This window comes from Octopus sinensis, linkage group LG11 (genome assembly GCF_006345805.1).
Source record: "Octopus sinensis linkage group LG11, ASM634580v1, whole genome shotgun sequence".
NCBI lineage: Eukaryota > Metazoa > Mollusca > Cephalopoda > Octopoda > Octopodidae > Octopus > Octopus sinensis.
In genome coordinates this window covers 41,673,320-41,701,234 of record NC_043007.1, presented here as the reverse complement: position 1 = coordinate 41,701,234, position 27,915 = coordinate 41,673,320, and the positions used below count along the sequence as shown (strand labels likewise).

The 27,915-nt window shown below is 38.0% G+C and overlaps 1 protein-coding gene across 1 annotated transcript; it reads left to right on the top strand.

Annotated features, from left to right (window-relative positions):
• The first annotated feature begins 4,627 nt into the window (after positions 1 to 4,627).
• On the top strand, positions 4,628 to 25,272 carry LOC115217092 (V-type proton ATPase subunit D). The gene is made up of 7 exons (XM_029786690.2): positions 4,628 to 4,801; positions 12,036 to 12,153; positions 12,531 to 12,678; positions 14,765 to 14,809; positions 19,166 to 19,336; positions 22,934 to 23,012; positions 23,886 to 25,272. Exons 1-7 carry the CDS (start codon positions 4,767 to 4,769, stop codon positions 24,031 to 24,033), a joined length of 744 nt encoding a protein of 247 aa, XP_029642550.1. The 5' UTR covers positions 4,628 to 4,766; the 3' UTR covers positions 24,034 to 25,272.
• The last annotated feature ends 2,643 nt before the right edge of the window (positions 25,273 to 27,915 follow it).

Here is a 27,915-nt window from a genome sequence, read left to right as displayed (position 1 = left end):
CCCATGAGCCTGGCTAGGCTTGAAAAGGGTGCCGTTTATCGTTTTAGTAGTTGACTAAGACCAAAGAAGGTGAGATAAAAAGTGGTGAGATCAAATTTCAGGAGGTGTTGATGGAACATTGATACATATGGCTGCATGCTATGTGGCATGTCTGTTCAGTTTGTGCCAGAAGTAAACCTTTGGCATAATATAAAGGTTTTAAATAGTGCATTGAGAATCAGTTGGTAAATGAATGCTTCAAAATTGATGGTATCTGTTGACTTACATTGATTGGCCATTGAAAAGTACCTTACTTGGAAACAGGTAAGGGTTGGGAACAGGAAAAGCACCCAGCCATAGAAAATCTGCCTCAATAAACTCCAACCAAAACATACAAGCATGGTAAAGTAGATATCAAAATAATGAATAACAAAAGCACTCAGAGAGCGCAAACTTCCACCAATGCAACACCAACATCCTCTTATTGATTAACCGGAGATGATTTTTAAAATGAGAATATCTGAAATAAAATCCTTCAATGAATATCATGAGAACTTTTGGTTTTCTCTTCTCTTCAATTTCAGTTTTTCTTTAGTAATCCTGTTGTATTAGATCGATGTATAGAATTATATATATACATAAGTATACTGTAAAGTGTTAAAATGTATGTAATAATCTCCTAATAAAATAATGAGCATTGTCTTTTTATATATGTGTGTGTGTGTATATACATACATATATACATACATACATACATACATACATATATATATATATATTATATATATATATATATATATATATATATATATAATAGAGCCAGAGTGAGAGGTGAAGGTAGAGGAGATAAATGGCAAAGAGAGCATTGTATGAATGAGAAAGGAAGGGGTGACAGATGAATAACAAGGGAAGGAGTGAAAAAGCCGATAAATGGTGTCTGAAGTGTGAGTATATGTGTGTGTAAAAGAGAGATATGCATGTATGTGTGTATGTGTGTGTGTGTGTGTGTGTGTGTACAATAGAAATGGGATGGTAATGTTCAACACTGAAAATGTGTGAGTATATGTGTGCGTGTACATGAAAAGTATGTGAAACTTTACATGTAAAGTAAAGACAATATAAAAAAATAACCCCAAATCCTTGTCTGGAACTGGATTGATCCCAAAATTTAACTGTTCATGCCAGACACGAGGCCAAACATCCCTGAAAGGTTCTTCCGAAATCATCCAGTGGTTCATGAGATATCATGTCCATGGACAAACAAATAAACACAACTGAAAATAATACCTCCACCTTTGCTACGGTGGAGTTAACAGCAATAATAACAAGAACACTAAGCGAGTGCAAACCTCCCCCAAGGAAACACCAACATCCTCTCAACAATTAGCCAGAGATGATTTTTAAAATGAGAATATCTGAAATAAACTCAATTGCTCTCACAAACAAGAATACTAAAAATGAAACTGACTGCTCACAAGAATTAAGTAAAAAAAATGCAAAAATAATCCAGAATCCTTGTCCGGTACCTGATCGATCCCAATAGTAGTCATGGAATGTGAAGGTACTGTAGAAAATTTAGTAACAGTAATAAATAGTTTATCTTTATCTAATACAAGCCAAAGTTAACAAATTCACCATTCAAAATAGTTACAAGCTAAAGGGAGATAACCGAGAAAGACTTGAAAGTTAACGTAAAATCGTAATCATGTAAAGTAAATATAACAAACAATTCAGAATTTTTGTCTGGTACCAGATCGATCCCAAAATTTAATCAGTTCGTACGAGTCACGAGGCCAAACATCCCTGAAAGTTTCATCCGAATCCATCCAGTGGTTCTTGAGATATCTTGTCCATGGAAAAACAAACAAACAAATATGACTGAAAACAATACCTCCGCCTTCGCTAAGGCAGAGGTAATAATAACGGTTTTAAATTTTGGCACAAGGTCAGTAAATGTTGGGAGAAGGGGTAAGTCGATTACATTGACCTCAGTGTTCAACAGGTACCTATTTTATTGATCACAAAAGGATGAAAGGTAAAGTTGACCTTGGCGGAATTTGAACTCAATGTAAAAATGGATAAAATCCTGCAAAGCATTTTTCCTAGCAGGTTAACGATTCTGCCAGCTCCCTCCTTAATAACGATAGTAATCTTATGCTATAATAAGAGCCTCGTCTGTCCGAAGCCATCAGTAATTAGATAGAGGAGAAGTAGAGTTAGAAAGAGAGGGGGAGGTAGAGAAGTAGAGTTGAGAAGGGGAAGGAGAAAAAGAAAGAGATAGATAGATAGATAGACAGAGATTTATGATACTGGTAATGCACACATACACACATGTATATATATGAGCAGAGATGAAAATTAACAGGTCATTTTATTCCCACCAGTCAGTTTGTGAATTCAGCAAAAAGGTAAGATAAAACTTCCATCATTGATACAAAGGCTTTTGCATCTGAGAAGATTTGGTGACTCAGTGATGTACCTGTGTTTTATCCTTCTGGTCTAGATGGGTGGCACCTTGGATTAATGAATGAAAATGGCAACCGTCAAATTTCAATAGTTCAATTTTATTGTTATCGCATCATGAAAAGAACAGGATCTACAAATATATTGCAATTAGGTCAGCGTTTGTTTCAGCAATGCTGTGTAGATCAAATTGCTAAAGTACAATCCACCCATCTACACTATGCTTGTAACAATCAAGCAACCTTAAGAGCTGATTTATATAATGGCTTACAAGATGCTATACTTGCAGGTGATACTGATCGTACAGGTCATAGATATATATATTGCCAAGTTCATTTACAGGAAGTCCACGATATATGTCTAAGCACTACCAGGATGCAATGGCCATAGAAAGTTTGGCAAACCTACTTTTATTTCTGACTTTTACATGCAACCCAAAATGGCATGAAATAGTTAACGAGCTTTGTGGGCCAGACAGCAGCTGATTGACCAGATATCACTGCAAGAGTATTCAGATTAAAGCAACAGCAACTATTGCACAATATCAAATCAGTAGTCCCTGAGAAACTTATTTCTCATGTGAACACAGTGGAATTTCAAAAAAGATGATTACCTCATTGCTATTTCTTATTCATAATACAAAATCATCACCACACATGGCAAGAAATTAATAAAATTATTGCAGCTGTACTTTCCAATCCCCAAAACCCATTTAATACTTGGTGAAGAAACACATGATACATGGACCCTGCAGAAAAGATAATTCAAATTCTCCCTGCATGGTGAATGGTGTTTGCAGTAAAAGATATCCAAAAGATTACAGATCACAAACCTTAATTGGAAATGATTCTTATCCACAATATCGTTTCCAAAACCCTTGAGATGGTGGCTTCAGAGCTTCAATACGTATTGAAAATAGAGAAATTGTTGTTGATAAACAATATGTTCAACAAATGATTTATAAAATTTGTTTGTTAGTATTCTTCAGTTTTGCTCTCCATCCAGACCACTAGAATTATACAACATGTTTTGCGAAGATCTTTGCCAAGATTACTTCCATCAAATGAGACAACACAATTTTCCTCATGAAACAGCTATGGATATTGCTCTGAATGAAATGCTGTGTGAACTGGATCATTACATGGGTCAGCATGACCATAGTATAATATCTTTTGGATTGCCTGCTGCTATTCATGGTCTCTGAATGAATAATGTTCTACTTCATGAAGATGAGATGGATCCAAATGCAGGAGAATTGTTCAATGCTAACATCTATATGCTAAATAATGACCAGAGAATCATTTTTGAAAATATTCAACAGAAAATTGATAGAAATAAAGGTGGTTTGGTATTTATTGATGTACCCGGGGGTACAGGCAAAACTTTTCTTCTTTATAGAGTACAGTGCCACATAAAAAGCCTGTGTGGTGTCATGTAAAAGCGTTCTTGCAGTGTCACATAAAAGTGCCCATGCAGTGCCACATAAAAGCTTTCGTGTGGCACCACGTAAAGGCGCTCGTACTGTGCCAATAAAAGCACCCAGTACACTCTGTAAAATGGTCAGTGTTAGGAAGGGCATCCAGCCGTAGAAACCATGCCAAATCAGACTGGAGTCTGGTGTAGCTCCCCAGCTTGCCAGCTCTGGTCCTACCGTCCAACCCATGCCAGCATGGACAACGGACGCTAAATGATGATGATGATGATTTCGTCAGGATATAAACAGAAGGAGAAATGAGTCGGAACAATTACTGCGAAACTTTCTGTTCGGCACTCTAATGACTCTGCCAGTTGACTACGATCGCCAATGTTGTTACTTTTTTTCAAAAGGTACAATCTGATTAAAAGGATATTTAACTGCTATTTCGAGCAGATCAAGGGACCATTTGGGAATTTCTTTATTGGTTCTTATAGGAAAGAGTGATATATCTATCTATCTATCTATCTATCTATCTATCTATCTATCTATCTATCTATCTATCTACCTACCTATCTCTCTCTCTCTCTCTCTCTCTCTCTCTCTCTCTATATATATATATATATATATATATATATATATATATATATATATATATATAATATATATATATCGAGAGAGAGAAGGAAGAGAGAAAGAGAGAATTTTGAGTACTTTCTATTGACTAAATAGCTGCAATGGTGATCAATTAATACAAGAGAGACTAAACTGGAGCGACACCGGATCATGTGACAAAGTAAAGCCAACATCAGGTGGTTGTTTTCTTCAAAGACTTCATTTCGTAGACTCCCAGTGTTCTTGTATCTATCTCCTCTGTTGAATAACATCAAAGTATAACAGTCCTGCCAAAATGAGTGACCGCCTTAACGTATTTCCATCTAGAATGTAAGTGTTTCTTTACGTCTTGTCTTCACAGATTCCAACGATTATGTGTATATCTATATAAACACACCCACTCAAATAATGCGACATTCTTACAGATATCTATCTTGTCTTAGACACACACACATATTTGTATAATTGAGTCAACGTCGTTGGTGTGGCAATGGATTAAAGCATTTATGCGAATGTATGCATCCGTGTATGGATTCATTTGTTTCTCTTTCACGTACCTGTGTATACATCATATGCAGATATAAAAAAGGTGAAATATTGTTTTGCTAAACACGAAATTCGAGTAAATGAGTAAATAACTGTTGAAAACCTAGTTCCTTAACTGTAGATATAATTAATTCAATGTTGTTTTAATAACTATTTCCATTCTTTTGTATTGACAAGGATATATGTTTCTCATAGCCTGCCTTTGCTGTGTATTATCATCTGTTTTTGTCATTGAATACTCATTGAAAGAGAGTTAACTATATAGTGTAGATATAAAACAAGCTCTTTAACTTCTTCATGCTAAGGTATTCCAGTGTGTATTTATACACAGTTAAGGTGAATATCTTACAGTGCTATAGTTTCCGGCCGATTGATATGTAAGATGTGCTTGTGTGGCGGTCATTGTTTCAGTAAGTGAATTTTAGAAGTTGCTCAAGTCGATTAGTCTGCTGTGAAGTTTATAGAAAACGCCAGCCAGCGAGCGCTTGCACTTGTACGGATACACACTGAAATATATACATGCCCATTATAAAGTTGCGAAGATATTTAATAGTCACGGAAGGAAATTGGAAGCGACATTGATCTGTAAAAATCCAGATTGTCTAATCTCTCTTTCTCTTATATATATATATATATATATATATATATAATTTCTAAAGTCATGCACTTGAGATAAAGGTGTGACAACAATTTGTACCGTTTATATATTATAAACAGCAGAATCTATTAAGGTTAAATCGAATGAATTTTCGTTTCGTATTTTTTTTTCTTCTAATGATTTGATGTTACGTTTCAGTCATAGCAGAGTCTTTTTCTCTTAAATACAAAGCTTTATTTTTTAATCTATAAACATTGCTTTTTGCCTTTCTCTTCATAATTTGTCTAAAGTATGTAAGGTCATAGTGCGTCCATCAATCTAGTTCTTATGTCAAATGCCGCCGAGGTCGACTTTGCCTTTCATCCTTTCGGGTTCGGTGAAACACTGGAGACGATGTAATCGACTATTCCCCTCCCACAAAATTTCAGGTCTTGTGCCTATAGTAGAAAGGATTATTTAGTCTTAGGTCAATCTGATTCTACAGACTTACGATCTAAATCGTTCCACCGGTCATCACCCCGTCCTGTTTTCAGAGATTATCTAGGGCACCCAATGTATCCTGCTTTGTTTTTGACGGTAGCAATTGATTTGACGTAGTTTTGGCTAATGTTTTTAGCTGAGCGAAAGACAACGTAGAAGCTTATTTTTTTATTGTTTAGTGCAAACTCAGCACTGATTCAGTAGTCCTATGATCAAAGCATTCCAACAATGACCATCGTAGCTTTTACTTTCAGGTATTATGTATCAAATACTACCCTATCCAATGTATCCTCTTTTTAGGTAGTAGGTAGGAATTAGGGAAATCTGTCTGCTATTTCTAGCAAGTCAAGGTTTCTTGGTTCTCCCGTGAGAATTTTTAGTTTTGTTTAGTCAGGAGAAAGGTCTATGACCATAGCCCTTTACAGATCGTCTGAGGCAGGTAAGATCTATGTGGTTGTTGTTTCCTTTTGAACAACTGCAAACCAATGACTATTGGAAAAAAAACATCCAAGGTGGAGATTCTAAGGCTGGATGATGTTCTGAGAGGGAAGAACTTAAAATAATAGTAGTTATTGCAGGCCATTGGTTATGAGAGGAGGCGGACAGGCAATTGAGTTATGTAGATCTGTGAGGGAACTCACAAGACCAGCTGGCTTGCATAAATAAAGATTATAGTAGGAAAAGCAGAGCCAAAAAAAAAAAAATGTCTGCAGGCCAAAGATTGGAGTGTGTTGATCAACTCAATGAGACAGTTGAGTGGCCATTTTCTGGATGCCCAAGAGCAGTATCATTGCTCCAGATGTGAAAGCAACATTCTTTTGTGGATTTTGTTTGATCCTAGTCAAGAGTTAGCAGTCGTTAGGAGTTGAAGTATTTTCTAGCTCTAAAGGAGACAGTCTTTAGATTGAAGCTTTTTGTTACGCTGTGATCATTAGTGATTGGGAGTGATCTAACATATAACAAGATTGAAGGTTTTTGTGTGTATGTCTGTGTACACTTGTATATTAACTGGTGTTAGATTAATGTGTATATAAACGACAACAGTAATAGGTGGCTGCAAATTTGTTGTGGATGAGGTGTTGTCTTTATTTTTTATCTTGTTTCAATCATTTGACTACAGCCATACTGGTTGGTGCACCACTTATTTTTAAGTGTGTTCTTATTCTATTGGTCTTTTTTTTTTTTACCAAACTGTTGAGTTATGGGGATATAAAGAAACCACCACAGGCTGGGGGACAAACACAGACATATATGCGTATATATATATATCATTATCATTATCTAACATCCTTCGTTCTATGCTGGCTTGGGTTGGATGATTTGACATAAATACTCCAGAGGGCTGCACCAAGTTCTAATGTCTGTTGTGCCATGATTTCTACTACTGGATCCTCTTTCTAACATCAACCACTTCACAGAGTGTACTTGGTGCTTTTTACATGGCACCAGCACTGGTGAGATCACCAAACATTTACAAGACAAGATATCTCAACTGAGTAGAGTGCAGTATTGAGGAATAAAGAACTAAGGTAGAGGGACAAGAGCAGGTGTCTTGCTGAAGGGGTGAATACAAGGCTCCCTTGTCTGGAAAGTGAGAGAGAGAGAGAGGGAGATGTGAGATCAAGGTTCTACACAGTTTCTGTCTACCAGATTAATTCACAAGGCTATGTTTGAGCCAGGGCTATAATAGAAGACACTTGCCCAATGTGCTGCATAGTGTGATGGAACCTGAAGCCACATGGTGACCTTCTTAATCACAAAACCATGCTTATGCCTATTTTACTCAATTCTAGTACGTGACAAGTGCTTTATTATAGGAATAAACATAATAAAAAAGAAAACAAAATTAATTATAAAAAACTAACATAACTATAGATATAGGCACTTGTTTCTGTTACTATAAAGGTATGTTTTGCAGAAGTTAAGATGAGTTTATGCTTTCGCAGTCAACCACAAAACTAATATATCATCAACATGTACATCCTTGTGACAATGTAACCTTTAATTTAATCTAGATATCTTTGGCTTGAAGAGTAGTCAGCAGTATATCCTTGCTTGGATTTTTACCACTTCTGAGGTTTCGTCTGCTATGAAACATATGTAATCAGGATCTTACCTTCTCTATTCTGTAACTCTTGTATTATTTGCACATCCAGCAACCCTATTCACCTACTGTCGAATATAAAAAGAACTTTTTTCCAACTTACTCTTCTTCAATATGTAAAGAATCCACAACCTTGTCTCAGTAAACCACTATTGTGCCTGAAAGTTGATTTTTTTATATTTACTACAAATTGCTTGAAGCTAACTTTCTTCCTACACCTCGGTCCCTAGATCTTACGTGTTTTTATATATGTATATATATATATCATCATCATTGTTTATCATCCGTTTTCCATTGGCAAGCCAGGAGGCCACACCAGGCTCCAATCTGATCTGGCAATGTTTCTACAACTGGATGCCCTTCCAAATGCCAACCACTCTGAGAGTGTTGTGGGTGCTTTTTACGTGGTACGGGCATTGGCCACGTTTGGATGGTACTTTTTACATACTACTGGTACAGGGGCCAGTCGGGGGTGGGGTGCTGGCATCGACCATGTTCAGATGGTGCTTTTTACGTGCAGCTGGCATGGGAAACCAGTCAGGTGGCACTTGGCAGTGATCCACACATGAATGGTGCTTATTAGAACATAGTGTTCTGAACTTGAAAAGCAGACACTAAATGATGATGATGATATATATATATATATATCATCATCATCATTTAGTGTCTGCTTTTCAAGCTGGCATGAGTTAGATAGTTTGACTGAACCTGGTAAGATGGAGAGCTGCACCAGGTTCCAATATGATTTGGCATAGTTTCTACAACTGGATGCTCTTCCTAACACCAACCACTCCAAGACTGCTCTTTATGTGCCACCGGCACAAATGCCGGTTATGTGACACCAGCATTGGCTGTAACTATGATTTCACTCCGCTTGTGTGTCTGTGTGTATACATATATTCCTATTGATAGATCTGTTTATTCTGTCTCTACATCTGCATATACCCTCAGTTTACACATCTTAAAATTAATCCTATCCTAATTATGGAAGGAGCCCTGGATTTCATCTCCCACACATCTGCTTTCTCATTGGTGATGCTTTCCTATGTATATGCATAAATGTAATTGTTTCCTCAAATGAATTACACTTCATGTTTGAGGCTCTGATCAAGCTATAAGGTGTTACTCAGGCACTCAACTATGAGCCCATTGCATCTCATAGTGGAAATAGCTGTAAGCTAAAGATGTTCATAAGATAATCGTTTATTCCTTTGTTATCTCTCATATATATATATGTTTGTGTGTGTGTGTGTGTGTGTGCACATACACCTATATACCCCACTCAGTTAAGCAGTCTTGTTAGCATTTTGGCAACCTCACTAGTGTTTGTGCCACAAAAAATGCACCCAGTACACTATAAAGTGGGTGGCATTATGAAGATCATCCAGCTGTAGAAACAATGCCAAAGCAGATATTAGAGCTTGGCACAGCCCTCTAGTACGTTGGTTCCTACTGAGCATGGAAATAGGAACATTCAATGATGATGGTGACAAACCACCACCACCCCTACACACACACACACATGAAGGAAATTTATTTTACACAGAATATACTAATGATTTGCAAAATAAATTTAAATGTACACAGACACACTCGCACCTTAGCTGGCAAGTTGCCTCTCCTGTGATTTCTCAGCTTTCTGCATGTTAAAATCTATTTGCCACTTTAATGAGTTCTCTCTCTCTCTCCACATCAAAATGCTTCTCTGTTTCCATAAGAGTTTTCTATCAATTACAATAGTGCTAATACTGAGATATGTACGTGTATGCTTGCATATGGATACTGCAATAGTATTGTCTTGTTATATATATATATATATAACATAACTGTGTGTGTCTTATGAAATAGTATTTGTCTAACATTCAATTATTTGAGTAATTAGCTGTTGTGTTACCATCATAGCCAACTGACATCTGTGAACACTATGTGTTCTTCCCAGTCTCTTAGCATGGAGTCTTTGAAACAATTTCACTTTCCTTCTGTAGATCTGCTGTGTCTTTTCATTGTCTGTTTTTATGTTGATAATCTCAATATTCATTAGATGACAGATGTTGTAGTTGAAGGTCATTGAAGGTTATGTGATTATATAATAATAATAATAATAATAATAATGAGCATGTACCAAGCAAAGTTATGCAGGAGGGTAGAAAAGTAATGATATTCTGTGACTATGATTTTCAAATGGATTGTGTAATCAGACGCTGTTGGCTGGATATCATCATATTAAATAAGAGAGACAAATACTGTCAGATCATTGATGTAGCCATACCAAATGACATGTAGTAGTAAAGAGGGTGAAAAAAATCACCAAGTACTCCGAATTGAAAGTGGAAATGGCAAGACTATGGAATGTGAGAGTGGTGATTGGAGCGTTGGGCTCAATCCCATTGAAACTTCAAGGCAACTGGAAATCCCATGCAAGACTAATGTCTTGCAAAAAGCAGCCTTATTGGGCACAGTGCACATCTTAAGGGAAAGTATTATCTGTCTGAGGTCCTTCTTGTGACTTGACAGATGACTAAAGACTCTGGTGCATTTTTACCTTGGCACACCGTGCTGGTGGCATGTAAAAAGCACCAGCCAATCGTGGCCGTTGCCAGCCTCCCCTGGCACCTATGCTGGTGGCACGTTAAAAGCACCCACTACACTCATGGAGCGGTTGGTGTTAGGAAGGGCATCCAGCTGTAGAAACACTGTCAGATCAGACTGGAGCCTGGTGCAGCCTCCTGGCTTCCCAGACCCCGGTCGAACTGTCCAACCCATGCTAGCACGGAAAATGGACGTTAAACAATGATGATAATGATGACTGTATTACAGAGGAATAATAATAACAACCAAGATTCATCTCTTTCCTGACATTCTGATCAATTCCTCTCATGCTTGCTAGGTCTACTACACAATATTGTTTGATGTATCACAGTCCTCATGTTTACCCTAGCTATTGCCTACTTTAAAATGCACCCCTCCTGCATCATCTATTACATGACATGTCAATACCAATATAATTTCATTCATATATCTCCCAATTCCATTTGTTACCTATCTGTTCCCTCCTGAAACTATCAGCTTTATTTTTTGTGTTCCTTGGTTATTCCTATTCATTCTTCTTTAATGCAAGTAGCCATATAGCTCCTCTGCAGCAAGAAACCTGTTTTAGTCCCTTCTTTTATACCTTAATCTTTTATCTTTTGGCATAAAGGCACCTTCCTCTTTATTGTAACCTCACTCAGTGGAAGTGTTTGGTGACTTTAGTAAGCAGGTGCCATGAAAAAAACTCTCAGTACACTTTGTAAATTGGTTGATCTTAGGAAGTGCATCCAGCCATAGAAACCATGCCAAAACAGACACTGGAGCATGGTGAAGAGTCCTCAGTCCCATTGGATCCTGTGAAATGCTCCAACTCCAACCAGCATTGAAGATGAACATTAAATAATGCTGTGACGGACTTCTCTATCAGCACGTGTGCGCACACACATTCTCTATGAGATTCCATTGATCTCATTCCTGTTTAGGTACTGAAGATCCATTCTGTACTGTTTCCTTATTCTTGCTCTTCAGATAGTCTAAATTTAACTACTAAAGGAGGAAGAATGCTAGCTTCTAATATAAAATAAATTTCATTTTTTAATTTTATATCTGTTTTTAAATATTATATTGAATATGTTTATCAATATAAACAACATTTATGTATGTGTTAGCCACAGGTCAAAATTTTATCTTCTCAGTGCCCCAGCATGGCCACCACCTTAGGGCTGAAACATATAAAAGAATAAAATGATTTTGTTTATTTTTTCTTTTTCTCTCCACTTATTTTATACTTACTCATCATTTTGCAGGGCCCTGACCTTGATGAAGGGCAGGTTGAAGGGAGCACAGAAAGGCCACAGTTTATTGAAGAAGAAAGCTGATGCTTTGACGTTAAGGTTCCGATCCATTCTAAAACGGATCATTGAGGTAATATCAATGAAGCCAATATATTTTTACTTAAAATAATTATTTGACTTCCTATTGTTTGTTGGGTTGCTTCCAACAGACTTCCATACTGTTTTTCTCTATTTGCTAGATTCTTTCTCTCTCTAAAAAAAAAAAAGAAAAGGCAATGTAAAACATGTACAGACTACAATGCTGCACAACACAGTAAATGTGGAAGATCTATAGATCTTCCACATTTCATTCATAAAAATTTGGTTGACCCTTATTGTGGATTTGAACTTAAAACACATAGTTGTAGAGTGAACTACATAACTACACAACCATGCTTATACATTTTACATACTTTGTTTTCAGTTTTTTTAAAAAATTATTATTTTCTTTTTCTTTTATACATCCAGACCAAGATGTTAATGGGAGATATAATGAAAGAAGCAACATTTTCCTTAGCTGAAGCCAAGTTTACCACTGGTGATTTCAATCATATTGTCCTACAGAATGTTAACAAGGCCCAGATCAAGGTGCGGTCTAAAAAAGAGAATGTTGCTGGTGAGTATGTATAAGTCTTGAACTACATTGGTGGTAGTGGGTGGTCTGACAAGGAGATTGGTGGATTGTTGTTCACTTTCAATGGCTTGCCAGGTGATGATTGTTAGTTGAGAAGCAATCTGGAAATTGGCATCATCATCATCATCATCATCATCATCGTTTAACGTCCGCTTTCCATGCTAGCATGGGTTGGATGGTTCAACTGGGGTCTGGGGAGCCCGAAGGCTGCACCAGCAGAATTATTAGCATCCCTCACAAAATGCTGAGTGACATTTTTCCAGCTTTATGTTCTGAGTTCAAATCTTGTTGAGATCAGCTTTGCTTTTCGCTCTTTCAGGGTTGATAAAATAAATACCAGTTAAGCACTGGGGTTGATGTAATCAACTTCCCCACTCCCTCAAAATTGCTGGCCCTGTGCCAAAAATCAGAAAGAATTATTAACCACATAAAAAGCACTCATGCCAGGCCATGCATAAAGCACTTGTGCTGGTGCCACATAAACAATACTCAGCACATCTGTGAAGTGGTTGATGTTAGGAAGGGCATTCAGCTGTTGAGACCAAGCCAATGCAGACTGGAACCTGATCCAACTCTTCAGCTTGTCAGATTTGGTCAAACCAGCCAACCCATGCCAGCATGGAAAGCAGATGTTAAATTATTATTATTATTATTGTATTTAAGGCAGTGGATTGGCAAAAATGAGAGCATTTGGTAGAATACCTTACAGTATTTTGTAATGTGACTATATTTTCTAAGTTTGAATCTTATCAGAATCAACTTTACCTTTTGTCTTTCTGCAAGGCAATGGAAGTTGATGGAATAAAAACCAGTCAACAACTGGTATTTATTCCATCAACTCCACTGATTTAATAGACTGCTTACACCATCGAAAATTAGAAATGCTCATTGTTGTTGTAACCTGTTTAGTTTTTATGATGTTGCTGTGTGGGTGGGGGTGAGGAATGTTTTGTTATATTATCATTGCCTTAATGTTTAAATTGTAAAAGAAAAAAGAAAGAACCTAATGGTGTCATTATCGTCTTCTGTGACATCATTATTATCATTTTAATGAAGTACATATATCCACATAGGCCTGTGGTGGTTGTGAATTGATTTCATCCTGGATTCTGTGGTGTAAGAGTGAAGAGACAAATCTTACCACCAAATAAGATGCTCTTCATCATCATCATCATTAACCTCTGCTCATTCCAAACTGGCATGGATTGGATGAAACTTCTTGAGGTTGTATTCTATGGCTGAATGCCCTTTCTCGTGCCAACACTGCCCAATCTTTAACATGTGAAACCACTGAGCAGCAGGCCATAACTAAATATCACTGTTGCTCAAGTGGTGTCAATGCAACACAGTCAAAATAGCAGCTAAATCACCCTCAAATACACCCTATTGGTTTAAGAAGAATATATTAGATAATGTGTTCTTTTAGCTTTCATTACCACCACCACCATTGTCACAACTATCATCATCATCACCATTATCATTACAATCATCATTACCATCACAACCACAATTGTCATCACCATCCATTATCAGTTCTGTCATCTCCTAACACTAGCTGCATCCAAAGTCTTAACCTCTATCCCCACTGTTGATGTCCAGAGTTTCTGGCTGCCGATTGTTATTGGCCAAAGGCATTCTAGATGTGATTCTCAATGATCTTTTTAGAGATATTTCTAGGGCTTCATTATCCTGTGTGTTTTCTTTAAGACTGTAGGGTGTAATTTGAAGGGTGTTTGACTGCTACTTTTTAACTGGTCAAATGGCCACATAGAGGTTTCTTCATCAACAGGTATTGCATTTATATTTGTTGTGAGGCATGCCTTTGTTGAAATCTGTGTTACCAGAAAAGATCTCAACCATCAGTGGATATAGGTATTTTATTGATGTTGTTGGGGATGGCAAGGTGCCAATATTTGGTTGACTGTCTTTGTAATTGCCTTGTTAACATCATCATCATTACCATAGTAATCATCATGATCATGATACTGTCCACCAAATCATCATGATCATGATACTGTCCACCAAATTTTATTGACCCTTTCAATAATTAAGTAAATTTCCATTACAGGTGTGACATTACCAATCTTTGAGCATTACCAAGATGGAACTGACAGTAAGTATACTTTTTACTTCACCCTCATCATCATTACATATCACACAAAATTTTTTTTTTTGCCACTTACCAGATACCCACCTATTGTTCTCACTTCCAATGTATCAAAGGTGATGGAGATAGTTGTGAACGACTACATCTTTTAGATTTTTGAGTCTCTCTTTTTTTTTTTTTCTTTTTTTTCAGTAACCATCATTACTGTTTTTGTAACCAAATCCTCACCTGCTTTATCATACACCTGTAATCTCTATAGTAATATAGTTTCCTTAAACCTATTTAACATGAGAACTTGTTAGCTAAATTGACCAGATATGGGCTCCATGTACATCTCATCACTTGAGCCAAAAATTTCATTTAACACTACTCTGTTGCAATATGTATTGACAAAGCTCTCTCTATCCTACATTCTATAAACCTTACATTCTGGGTTCAGTTCTGTATATCACACTTTTCCTTCTATACATTAAGGACCCTTCCACTGTAACTTCTAAGAATTATTCTTATTCACATTCACCTCCACTCGCATGCAATTTGAATAGTCCATGTCAGAGTTACACTGCCTTCATATACAAAGACATTGGATTTATTTTCAGTGGACACATCATGAGGATCTTACTTTCAAGAGCACCAAAACTTAATTCTTACTTCACATAACAAGGGAACTGTTTTGGAACATTGCATCATCCTTACATATGATCAGTACCCTATTAAATAAAAAACAAACCCTTAGTCACTATAATTGTTAGTTTCAGTCTCAGCTGAGCTTTCATGGTGAACCATACAATATCATAAATCAACTGGAGGTTTCTAAGGGACAACCTGCTGAGAGCCACTGACCAGATCTGTGGTTGGTGCAAAGTCCCCTTTAGACCCAAAATAACGTGGTGGTGGAACAATGTTGTTGACAGTACTATTAGAAAAAGGAAACAGGCTTGGAAGGACTGGAAGAACAGTGGTAGCAGGGAAGTGTATCAGACTGCCAAAAGGGAAGCTAGGAAGCAGGTGTATTTAGCCAGAGGAGAAGCAGATAAGAAAAAATTTGCCAATGTTCTGCGCCGTGAGGATGAAAGACTTGAGGTATTTCATGTTGCAAGACAGTGTGTGAGAGAGAATCGTGATGTGGTAGGAGAGAAATGTGTTCGCATGGATGATGGTTCATTTGCGCTAAATGAGGATGCAAAGAGAGAGGTTTGGAGACGCCACTATGAAAGGTTGCTGAATAAAGAAAATGAATTGGATAAAGAGAGTCTGCTGAATGTCGACCCAACAGAGAGGCCAGCTATCCGAGTTGACAGTTCCTTGGTAGATAAGGCAATTAGAAGCATGAAGACAGGGAAAGCCCCAGGCCCATCAGGAATTACTGCAGAGATGCTCAAAATATCTGGTAGTGTTGGCTATAGCCTAGTCACCCGTATAGTTAACCAGGTGATTCACGAAGGAGTCATTCCCAATGACTGGTGTAGCAGCATAATAGTTAACTGCTACAAAGGTAAAGGTGACGCCCTAGATACAAATAACTAAAGGGGTATCAAGCTGCTGGATCAGGTAATGAAGGTTACGGAGAGGGTCATAGCCCAACTAATTAGAGAGAGAGTCAGTTTAGATGAGATGCAGTTTGGGTTCGTGCCAGGGAAAAGTACTACTGATGCTATATTCCTGGTAAGACAGCTGCAGGAGAAATACCTAACCAAAGATAAGCCCCTGTACCTGGCTTTTGTTGACATGGAGAAAGCCTTCGACAGGGTCTCCCAATTCCTTATCTGGTGGTCAATGAGGAAACTAGGGATAGGTGAATGGTTAGTGAGAGCTGTGCGAGCCATGTACAGGGACGCTGCTAGTAAGGTGAGGGTTGGCAACGAGTACAGTGAAGAATTCCAGGTAGAGGTTGGGGTCCACCAAGGTTCAGTCCCCTCCTATTTATCATAGTCCTCCAGGCAATAACGGAGGAATTTAAGACAGGATGCCCCTGGGAGCTCCTCTATGCTGATGACCTTGCTCTAATTGCTGAGTCACTATCAGAACTGGATGAGAAGTTTCAGGTGTGGAAGCAAGGATTAGAATCGAAGGGCCTTAGAGTCAACCTAGCTAAAACCAAAGTCCTAATAAGTAGGAAGGTAGACAAATCACAAACGCCTTCAGGTAGATGGCCCTGCTTGATCTGTAGAAAAGGCGTAGGTAGAAACTCTATAAGATGCACCAAGTGTAAGCTATGGACAAATAAGAGGTGCAGCAATGTCAAAGGAAGGCTAGCTAGGAAAATAGTTTTTGTATGTGGCAGATGCTCAGGAGCAATAAACACTGAAAATGTGAAGAGACCAACTTCCACCACATTCCAGGGAGAAAACCTAGAAATAGTTGATAGCTTCCGTTACCTAGGTGACCAAGTCAGTAGCGGGGGTGGGTGTGCTGAAAGTGTAACTGCTAGAGTAAGAATAGCCTGGGCAAAGTTCAGAGAGCTCTTACCCCTGCTGGTGACAAAAGGCCTCTCGCTCAGAGTAAAAGGCAGACTGTATGATGCATGTGTACGAACAGCCATGCTACATGGTAGTGAAACATGGGCCGTGACTGCTGAGGATATGCGTAAGCTCGCAAGAAATGAAGCCAGTATGCTCCGATGGATGTGTAATGTCAGTGTTCATACTCGACAGAGTGTAAGTACCTTGAGAGAAAAGTTGGACCTAAGAAGCATCAGTTGTGGTGTGCAAGAGAGACGTTTGCGCTGGTATGGTCATGTGACGAGAATGGCTGAAGATAGTTGTGTGAAAAAGTGCCACACCCTAGCGGTTGAGGGAACCTGTGGAAGAGGTAGACCCAGGAAAACCTGGGACGAGGTGGTGAAGCACGACCTCTGAACTTTAGGTCTCACCAAAGGAAATGACTAGAGACCGAAACCTGTGGAAGTATGCTGTGCGTGAGAAGACCCGGCAGGACAAGTGAGACCATAACCCATGGCCTCTACCTGGGATGTAGCCAGTCCACTTATGCATACCTTTCCTTCTTGAGACACAAAACTCTACTTGTGAAGACCTGTTGAGGCAAGTGGAAATCGAAATCAAAATCGAAATCCATCAACATCAATGGAAATTGCAGCTGTGATACCAGTGCCGGTGGCAAGTAAGCGGACCATCCGAATGTGGCCGTTGCCAGCGCAACCCCGACGGGCCTCCGTGCCGGTGGCATGTAAAAAGCACCATCCGATTGTGGCCATTGCCAGCCTCACCTGGCCCCCGTGCTGGTGGCATGTAAAAAGCACCATCCGACCGTGGCCATTGCCAGCCCCGTCTGGCACGTAAAAAGCACCCACTACACTCACGGAGTGGTTGGCGTTAGGAAGGGCATCCAGCCGTAGAAACATTGCCAGATCAGACTGGGCCTGGTGCAGGCTTCTGGCTTCCCAGACCCCAGTTGAACCGTCCAACCCATGCTAGCATGGAAAGCAGACACTAAATGATGATGATGATGATAATATGGTCATAGTATTCTCAGCAGTGTAGTGGTGGGGGAGTACTTAATCTGTCATCCAGTTTAACACCATCTTCTGAGCCTTGTAGTAACTTTAGAGGAGCTCACTCTGTTGCTAACATTCAAACCGGGTTTACAGTCTGTGGATAATTTTCCCCTTTCTTCCAACTGCACCTGTAAAAAGTCATCATGTGCACTGGCCTTCATTGTCTGTTGAAGCCATAAAAAAAAAGAAAGAAAGAAAGCTTATTAGAGTAAGAAAACATTTCAGCCGTGATGAGAGACTGATATTAAAATAATGCTTAAATCACTGGCTGGGATGATGCTACATTCTTATGTATATTTATCATCACCCCACTCCGCTAAAGGCCATGTTACTGATTGGTAAAGATATTTCATCAACTAGCTACAAACATGAATTAGATCACACATACACACAGGTTTCCTGGCTTTGTATCTTTAGCTTCTCCAACTAACGAGCTACATACTACTTGTATCTCCTAAGAGCTCTAGATGCCCCCCTTCTTTCCTCCACTTGTCATCATGTGTGTGTGTATGTACGTACATACGTGTGTGTACCCAATGCTTCTTTCCTGGAGCCACAGTCCTTGCAAGTTCACTTTTGGCCCATATTTTTGCTTCAGCTATCAACAACCTACAGAATTACCAACTGAACTACTGCCACATTAGTCCCACTAGCTTGAAAACATGTGCAAAGATCATGGAAGTTATGCAACATATCCTTCCACCACCCCACACTCTTTTACTTGTATCTGTATGTATGCAAGCATACATAGAAGCATTTGTACATATACACATCTTTACATGTTTACACCTACACAACTTCTGGTCATATGTTTCCTTTGTGTGACCCATGATCTTTTCTCTTTCCAGCCAATGAACTGACTGGACTGTCACGTGGTGGCCAGCAGATTGACAAACTGAAGAAAAATTATGCCAAAGCTGTACAGCATCTTGTTGAGCTGGCTTCATTGCAGACGTCCTTTGTTACATTGGATGAAGTCATCAAACTGACCAACAGAAGAGTCAATGCCATCGAACATGGTGAGCTGAAATTTTGTTGTTGTCAATGCTGAGTTATTGTCATGTTGTTTATATGTTCTTCTTATTGCAGTTGTTGAGTTGTTTTCTTTATTGCTACTGCTGTTGTTGTTGTTGTTAAGCAACAAGATGGGTAAGGGGGATTAGGTGATGGTCTAGGGCTTAGGGGCGGGAGACCCCAGACCTTGGGAAAAAAAAAACCCTTTGGTCATCTTGTTGTAGTCGAGGGCTCTTCGTTGACGCTCGACACCATTGGGAGGTGGCTTTCAAAGTCGCTGGAAATGGAGATCTCCAGGTCCAATTTCTTGAACAGCTATTGCTGCTGCTGTTCTCACTGCAATTATTGTTGTTTTTATTGCTGTTGTTGTTTTTGCTGGTATTATATTATTCTGGCTGCCATTGTTCCTCTTTGTGCTGTTGTGTTGTTCTTACTGCTACAATTGTTGTCACTCACACCACTTATGTTTTTCTCTTGCTTCTTTTCTCAATACTTTTGCGATGTTCTGGTTATTGTCAATAGCCTGGTGATGGATGGATTCTTCCAAGGCTTATTCTTGAAACACATTTTTATTTTAATAAGTTAATTTTGGTGCTGATGCCACATAAAAAGAACGCAATCCAATCTGTAAATTCGTTGGCATTAGGAAAGGCATCCAGCTGTAGAAACCATGCCAAAGCAGATAGTACAGCTTTGCATAGTCTTCAGGTATGCCAGCTTCTGTTAAACCGTCCTACCCATGGTACACATTAAATGATGGTAACAACAGGGACAATAGACACCACAGATACTCAGAAAACAGATTCCATCACACTCCAGGGGGAGAAACTAGAAGTAGTTGATAGTTTCCGCTACCTGGGTGACCAAGTTAGTAGTGGAGGTGGATGCTCAGAGAGTGTCACCACTAGAATACGAATAGCCTGGGCAAAGTTCAGAAAGCTCCTACCCCTACTGGCGACAAAGGGTCTCTCGCTCAAAGTGAAAGGTAGATTGTATGACGCATGTGTGCGAACTGCCATGCTTCACAGTAGTGAAACATGGGCTGTGACTGCAGAGGACATGCGTATACTTGAAAGGAATGAAGCTAGCATGATCCACTGGATGTGTAATGTCAGTGTGCGCGCACAACAGAGGTTAAGCAGCCTGAGAGAAATGCTGGACATAAGAAGCATCAGATGTGGTGTGCAAGAGCGATGCTTGTGATGGTATGGTCATGTACTGCGGATGGATGAGGAGAGATGTGTGAAGAAGTGCCACTCCCAAACAGTTGAAGGTATCAGGGGAAGAGGTAGACCCAGGAAGACATGGGATGAGGTAGTCAAGCATGACCTCAGAGTGTTGGGCCTCACTGAGGCAATGGCGAAGGACCGAGATCTCTGGAGATATGCTGTGACTGCAAAGACCCGGGCTGCTTCCTGCACCAGTTCCGCATAGCCCCTGCCCATTCAAAGTACCTTGGATTCCAGAACATCCCGCTGTGCTTGAGGAGACCTGTTGAGTCAAGTACATGAACATCGAAATAAATATCAATGGAAATAGTAGTTGTGATACCTGTGCCGGTGGCACACAAAAAGCACCATCCGAACGTGGCCAATGCCAGCGCCGCCTTGACTTGCTTCTGTGCCGGTGGCACATAAAAAGCACCATCTGAACGTGGCTGATGCCAGCGCCGCCTTGGCTGGCTTCCATGCCAGTGGCACGTTAAAAGCACCAACCGATCGTGGCCGATGCCAGACTCCCCTGCCACCTGTGCAGGTGGCACGTAAAAAGCACCCACTACACTCGCGGAGTGGTTGGCGTTAGGAAGGGAATCCAGCTGTAGAAACACTGCCAGATCAGACTGGAGCCTGGTGCAGCCCCTGGCTTCCCAGACCCCGGTCGAACTGTCCAACCCATGCTAGCGCAGAAAACGGACGTTAAACGATGATGATGATGAACATGGTCTGTTCAGGCATTCTTTGGTAACTCAAAATATAAAAGGCTGGAACTAAATACTGCAAGACATTTTGTCTGATGCTTTAGTAAATCTGTCAATCTGCCAACTCTTAGAAATAGTAATAATAAATTCAAATTATGATGAACGTAAACAAACAAACGAAGTTTGCTTTAGTAGCGTTCAGATGTCTTAGAAAGTTAAAGAAGTGATATTAAATTCTCAAATGCAGGATAATGCTAATAATATAGCCTGAACAGGATAAGCTACCCCTATTCTGCAGGAAAAAGTGTGATTACACGTAGTGGAGCACCGTGATGTGTAATCACGGAGTTGTGAGTTCAAGTCTCATAACCGGCCACCAACACTTTTTTCTGCAAAATAGTGGTAGCTTATCCTGTTCAGACCATATTATTAGCATTATCCTGCATTTGAGAATTTAATAATTATAAGTAAAATAAATGATAGGTAATAGGGAAATATGGGTGGGAAGCAAACAGGATGTGAGGGTTTTTTTTCCAGTATTTTCCAGTGGAAAGAAATTTTCTACAGCCAAGGATCAGGTGACTGTGGTAAACTGGGAAGTGCATTAGGGGCCCATCACCTAAATGACAGATTAAATAAGCACAGGCACAGCTTTGTGGTTAGAAGTTTGCTTCTCAGTTGCATATTTCCAGATTTAGTCTTACAGCACGGCTCCTTGGGCAAGTGTTACTATAGCCCCAGGCCAATCAAAACCGTGTGAGTGGATTTGATAGGCAGCAACTGAAAGAAACCCATTGTATATGTGTGTGATTGTATTTGCGTCTCCTTGTCTTGATATCACATGATAGTTGTAAATGATTGTCAGTGTTATTTGTTTCCAATATTCTGTGAGAACATGTCAGGCTATGGACAAATATTACCTTGCTTGGAAACAAGTGAGTGTTGGCAACAAGAAGGGCATCTGGCCATAGAGAATTTGCAAGTACAAGTCACGTACTGGGGTTGATTTAGTTGAATAATCCTCTCCCCTAAAATTCTGGTCCATTTTTTGTGAAGTTTCCATCTTCCCAATTTCACAAGGTTATTGTACAAATCATGCAATAGGATCGAAAACTGTGTCATGATCACAAAGCAAACTTCTTAACTATTCAATCATGCCTGTATTCTTATCAGGCTAAATTCTGTACAATATTTGTTGTTGAACTCTAGGTTCTTCTCTGATTGAGCAAGACCTATGATCAAATGTGTTCTAGTCATGACATTTTCATTTTTTGTATATATGACCTCTTGTAACAAAATCTAAAAACCTTGGCCATGTACTAGGGTTAGTTATATCAACTAAAACCCTTTCTAGCAAATGTAAGGCTTTGTGCTAGTGAAAGTTGTTATGGATATTAATGAAATGGATGAGTACTGGACCAAATTCTTTTAGTTTTGTTCTTTTACTTTTCTAGATCCAAATTCAATCCAGGTAAACTATGTATTCCATTTACCCACTCAAGGGTTCACTATGTGCCAGACTTATTCTGGGATTGGTTCAATTAGCTATAGCAGTGGTTTTGTGCAAATGCAAGAACTTCTCATCATTGCTTTGTCATTGTAGGAAATCCTTGTCATTGTGAGAGCTCCTTGTCACTGTTTTAACATTATAAGAACCCCTCTTCAATGTTTTGCTATTTTTCAGTGATCATTCCCCGTATTGAACGTACATTAAGTTATATCTCTGGAGAACTGGATGAACGTGAGAGGGAGGAGTTCTATAGGTGAGTTCTTTAAACTTTTATCCTTCTTAACATCTCTCATTCTGTTGTCTCACACTGTTCTCTCTTCCACTTTCCCCACTCATTATTGCCAGATTCATTGTTAATGTTCTTGCTGATGTGCAGCACTTCAATAATTTTGTTAGATTATAGGTAGAACATACCACTATTTTGCTCTGAACTCTCTTTCACAATCTTTCTCATCTTCACACTGTTTTTCATCTTTCTCATCTTCACACTGTTAGCTACAGTCTCTCTCATCTCCACTTTGCCTCACTCCTAATCTTCTGCCTTCACCCCTGCACAAAATTTCTGTTACTTTCACATGTTCATATTCACAATCTCTATTTTCTATCCCCATTAGCTATCTTTTGCACCCCATCATCATTTGTAGTGTTCCTTCATTTTCTGCTTGTGGTCCCTCTTTCCACTCATGTTCATTGTCTTGCTTTTTTCTTCCTCTCATTCATGGTCTCTCTCTTCTCCCACCTGTTTGTAATCTCTCTTTCTTCCCCTGTTGTTTGTAGTCTTCCTTTCTCTCTTACCTTGTCATTTGTGATCTCACCTCTTGTTTATAAACTTCCTTTTACTTTCCCTTCCATTCATTTGTAGTTTTTCTTCTCCCCTTTCAGTGTTCATAGTCTTTCCTTCCATCTATCCCTTATTCACATCTCTTAGTTTAGTTCCCTTTCTGATATTTGTTCTCACTTTTGCTCCCTTTTCACACTCTCCCTTCTGACTCATTCATTCATTCCTCATATCTCTTTAATGCTCTCTTACACTCTCTCTCTCTTTCTCACATTCTATCATTACCTTTATTTCTACATAAATGCATATTAACTTTCATTCTTCTCATTCTACCATCATCACTGGCAGGTTGAAGAAAATCCAGGAGAAAAAGAAAAAGATATATGCTGAGAAAGAAAAACTTAGAGAAGCAAGGAAGAAACAAGGAATTGAAATGCAGGTAGCTGCTAACCTCTTGGATGATGAACATGATGAAGACTTGTTGTTTACTGACTGAGTTGGTGTGGGCTCTGTTAAAAAAGATGGTACATGCCACTGCCTCATCTTTCAGTTTCCTCTCTCTGTGTTTTTGTCTATCTTCAGCTGGGTTGTGGTGGCAAGGAATGAATAAAGGACAAGAGAGAGTGGAGTTCACATTCCAGTTTTGATTTCAGTAGATGTCGGTTGGCATTGTCTTCTACTGCACCTCTCTTTCCAGTGTGTGTGTGTATGTGTGAGAGAGAGAGAAACAGACAGAGAAATTTCTAGCTGCTGGGTGTGTGTGTGTGTTACATGTATTGTGTGTCTGCATTGGGATTTATTGTGTGAGTATTTGGTTTCAGGCTCTTATCTACAGTATATGTCTTAGTATAAGAGTTTGATTTCTCTTTCTTGTGTCTGTGTGTCTAGATGAAATTTGCTGGTGTGTATATCAATGTATTTAGGTGTGTATGTGTGTACACATATCTGGTTTATGTGTATATAATTAAATGATTAATTTGAATCCAGAAAAAAAATCTTTACATTCTGATCAAAAGAGTCTAGTTTTAACCTTGGCATATGTAGAAAATCATGAGTTTTTAATTTTGATCTTCCTCCTCCTCTTCCAAACCCAACAACTAGTATACTTTACCATTGTAATGGTTGAGTGGTATGGCATGAAATGGCATGGCAATTGTAGTTTCACTAGTGGTGAGTGGTTGATGGTCTTGGCTATTTATTTTCATGTGTTTGTTAATCAAAAAGCTGACCTACACAACCACTGTAATAATCACCTCCATTGTTGTACTTGTTGCTCCTGACAAGTAAGTCACTGTTTAGATTTTTTTATTCCTCTGGTTGCAAATTCTGTATAGTACAACCATTATTTTCTTTCTCTTAAATGATTTACTTATCTTAGTGGATATGGCTGGCTTTGACCATCTCAGTGTAGATGCAAATACAAAAATAAAAAAAAGGGTTAATTAGCTTACAGAGACAGTAGAGACCTTTGCTACTGAGACTGGAATTTAAGATATAACAATGAGAATCTTTAGCTCTTAAGATCTTCTTTTGGGATTTTAAATCTCACCTTAAGGGCTAAAAAAGAAAGTTAGATTATTAATCTATTAAGTTTAGAGTTTACAAAAAGAAGATATGTTGAGTTTTCTAGTCATGCTGCACTGAAAGTATGGTTTTGTTCCTTATACTACTTGTTTCTAAGTCATCTCTGAACTGACATTTCACATTACTCACACATTTTGGATGGTGTCAGCTTTAAAACTAAAGTTTCAAAAATTTGAAAAGTGCTTTAGAAATATATATGCTCATGTTGCATGCATTTTGTATTTCGTAGATCCTCCAAGAGAGCGAATTCTTTGTTCATGATAATCTGACTAGATATTGTTCACAAGTGTTAGCTTACGTCTCAGTTTTAAAGCCATTTTTCTGTTCCTGTTCTCAGTACAGCATAACTCAACAAGTATATTATTATATTTCTAAACAGACACCTTTTATACACTTCCAGTTTCATTATCCTATGCTATATTTTGAAGTCCAGTTGCATTAGGAATCAACCAGTCTAGTGTTTATCCCTGCCCCGTCACTGTCTCTCGAGAATCAACTCAACTTGCAGTGATTGTTAACTTGTTATAGTTTTAAATACTTAACTCACCAGAAATTTTTGACAAGTTAATTTTCAGAAAAGGTTTGGTTTGTTTGTATTTTTAAATTGTTATAATGTTGTTCATTGTTCTTTTTTAATTCATAAGTGAAAGAAAATTTCTTTATTGCAATAAAAATAAAATTCAAAAATGCTTATTTTTTTTATCTTTCTTTCTTGCAAGACTTTTGCAGAATCATCAGTTACTATATTCATAATCTTAGTGCATCCTCACTTCAATTGTGTCTATCTTATTGGGTGATGCTGGAAAGCTTAAGTCTGTAGATTAACTATTCTGTTTTCTTTGTAACACTTGTGTAAGTAGTTATGTCTTATATTGTTATTTTTATATAGCTACTTATGATGACAATTTTCGTAAGGGAAGTGCATTGTCATTTGATTTGACCTTGAATATTACTGGTATCTGATATAACTAATAGGTTGAGTCATTAGAGCATAGGACAGAATACCTTATAGTATTTGTTCCTATTCTCTGGGGTCTGAGTTCAAATTCTGCTTAGGTTAGCTTTGCCTTTCATCTTTCCCATCTTAACAAAAAAAAAATGTATTAATCTTGATGATGGAATTGATAGACCTGTTTGAATATCAGACATGTTGCTTTGTGGTTGAGTAGACAGTAGCATTCCCATCAAGAATGTGTTTTGCACCTGTTAGTTCCTGGCACTAAGGGAGCTGGGCCCACCTAGGTCACGACTCTTAGATGTCCTCTTGCTATTCTTGAAATGTCACTTTTTGTGGAGATTAAACTTAGAACATTCGGGTAATCTTATTTCCCTGAACTGTAGTGTATGTTACTCACCCATGAAGACCATTGCCAAATTGTATCAATGTAAAAGTAACAATTTTTCTTTTGGAAAACAGTGCTAGTATGGAGAGGGGAATCTTGTATGTATGAGCACTTTCTAGTTGCTCAGAAAAAGAACCTTATCCATGCCTGTGCATTAGGTCATCCTGACCAATATCAACATCCCAAAACCATAAAAGGCAGAGTTAATCATCATCTTTGTCATCATCTTAATAGCACATTTTCATGCTCACATCAGTTGGATAAAATTTGCTGAGGCAGATTTTCTATGACTAGATGATCTTCTTGTTGCCAACCCTCGCCTGTATCCAAACAAGGTAATATTTCCCCATGACCAGACATGTCTTTGAAGATTGGAAACAAAGGACACAGATTGCATAATGACATTTGTTTACAACCATCATGCAACATCAAGGCAAGGAGACAGTAACACATGCTCTCATGCATATCTGTATATATATATATATATATATATATATATATATATATATAATATATATATATATATATATATAAATTAAATTAGAGATAAAACCACAAATCAAACAATGAAAAACTTAAACCAAAGCATAAAAATAAACAATATGATATACAAAATATATAAAAAATATAGAATTTAAAATTATTTAAATTTAAAAGTTTTAATTTATATTTATAAATTTTATATCCCTTAAACATTTAAAAAAAAATTTATTAAAAAATTTAAAAAATTTAATAATTTATTAATTTAAAATTTTAAAAATGTTTAAGGAATATAAAATTTATAAATATAAATTAAAACTTTTAAATTTAAATAATTTAAATTTTATATATTTTGTATATTATATTAATTATGTTTATTTTTATGTTTTTCATTGTTTGATTTGCCTAATAGTGGTTTTATCTCTAATTTAATTTATATTTATACTGTGAAATTGGATTTAATCCTAAATCTAATTTTTCCCTGTAAGTTTGGATTTACTCCCTAATATTATTATTATTATTATTATTATTATATATATATATAAGAATTTTTTGCATAATAAAATAAAAAACCAAGGCTGTATAGATATTGGAGCATTTATAGATAGAAGTGCTATTAATGCTCTAATATCTATACAGCCGTAGTTTTTTTTATCTTATTACGCAAAAAATTCTTATATACACACGCTGACATAGAACCAACGTTGAACCCTTTATTTGCAATATTACTGAATCTGGAACTTAACTATGGTCTGTCTATACCTTTGGGCCTAACACCTTTGGGTCTCAATGACACCATTATCTCTTATAACCTCAACTTCTCACTAATATATATATATGACGGGCTTCTAATTTCCATTTGACAAATCCACTCACAAGGCTTTGGTTGGTTGAGGGATAAGAGAAAAGACATTTGCCCAAGATACCACACAGTGAGACTGAATCTAAAACGGTGTAGTTGGGAAGCAAAC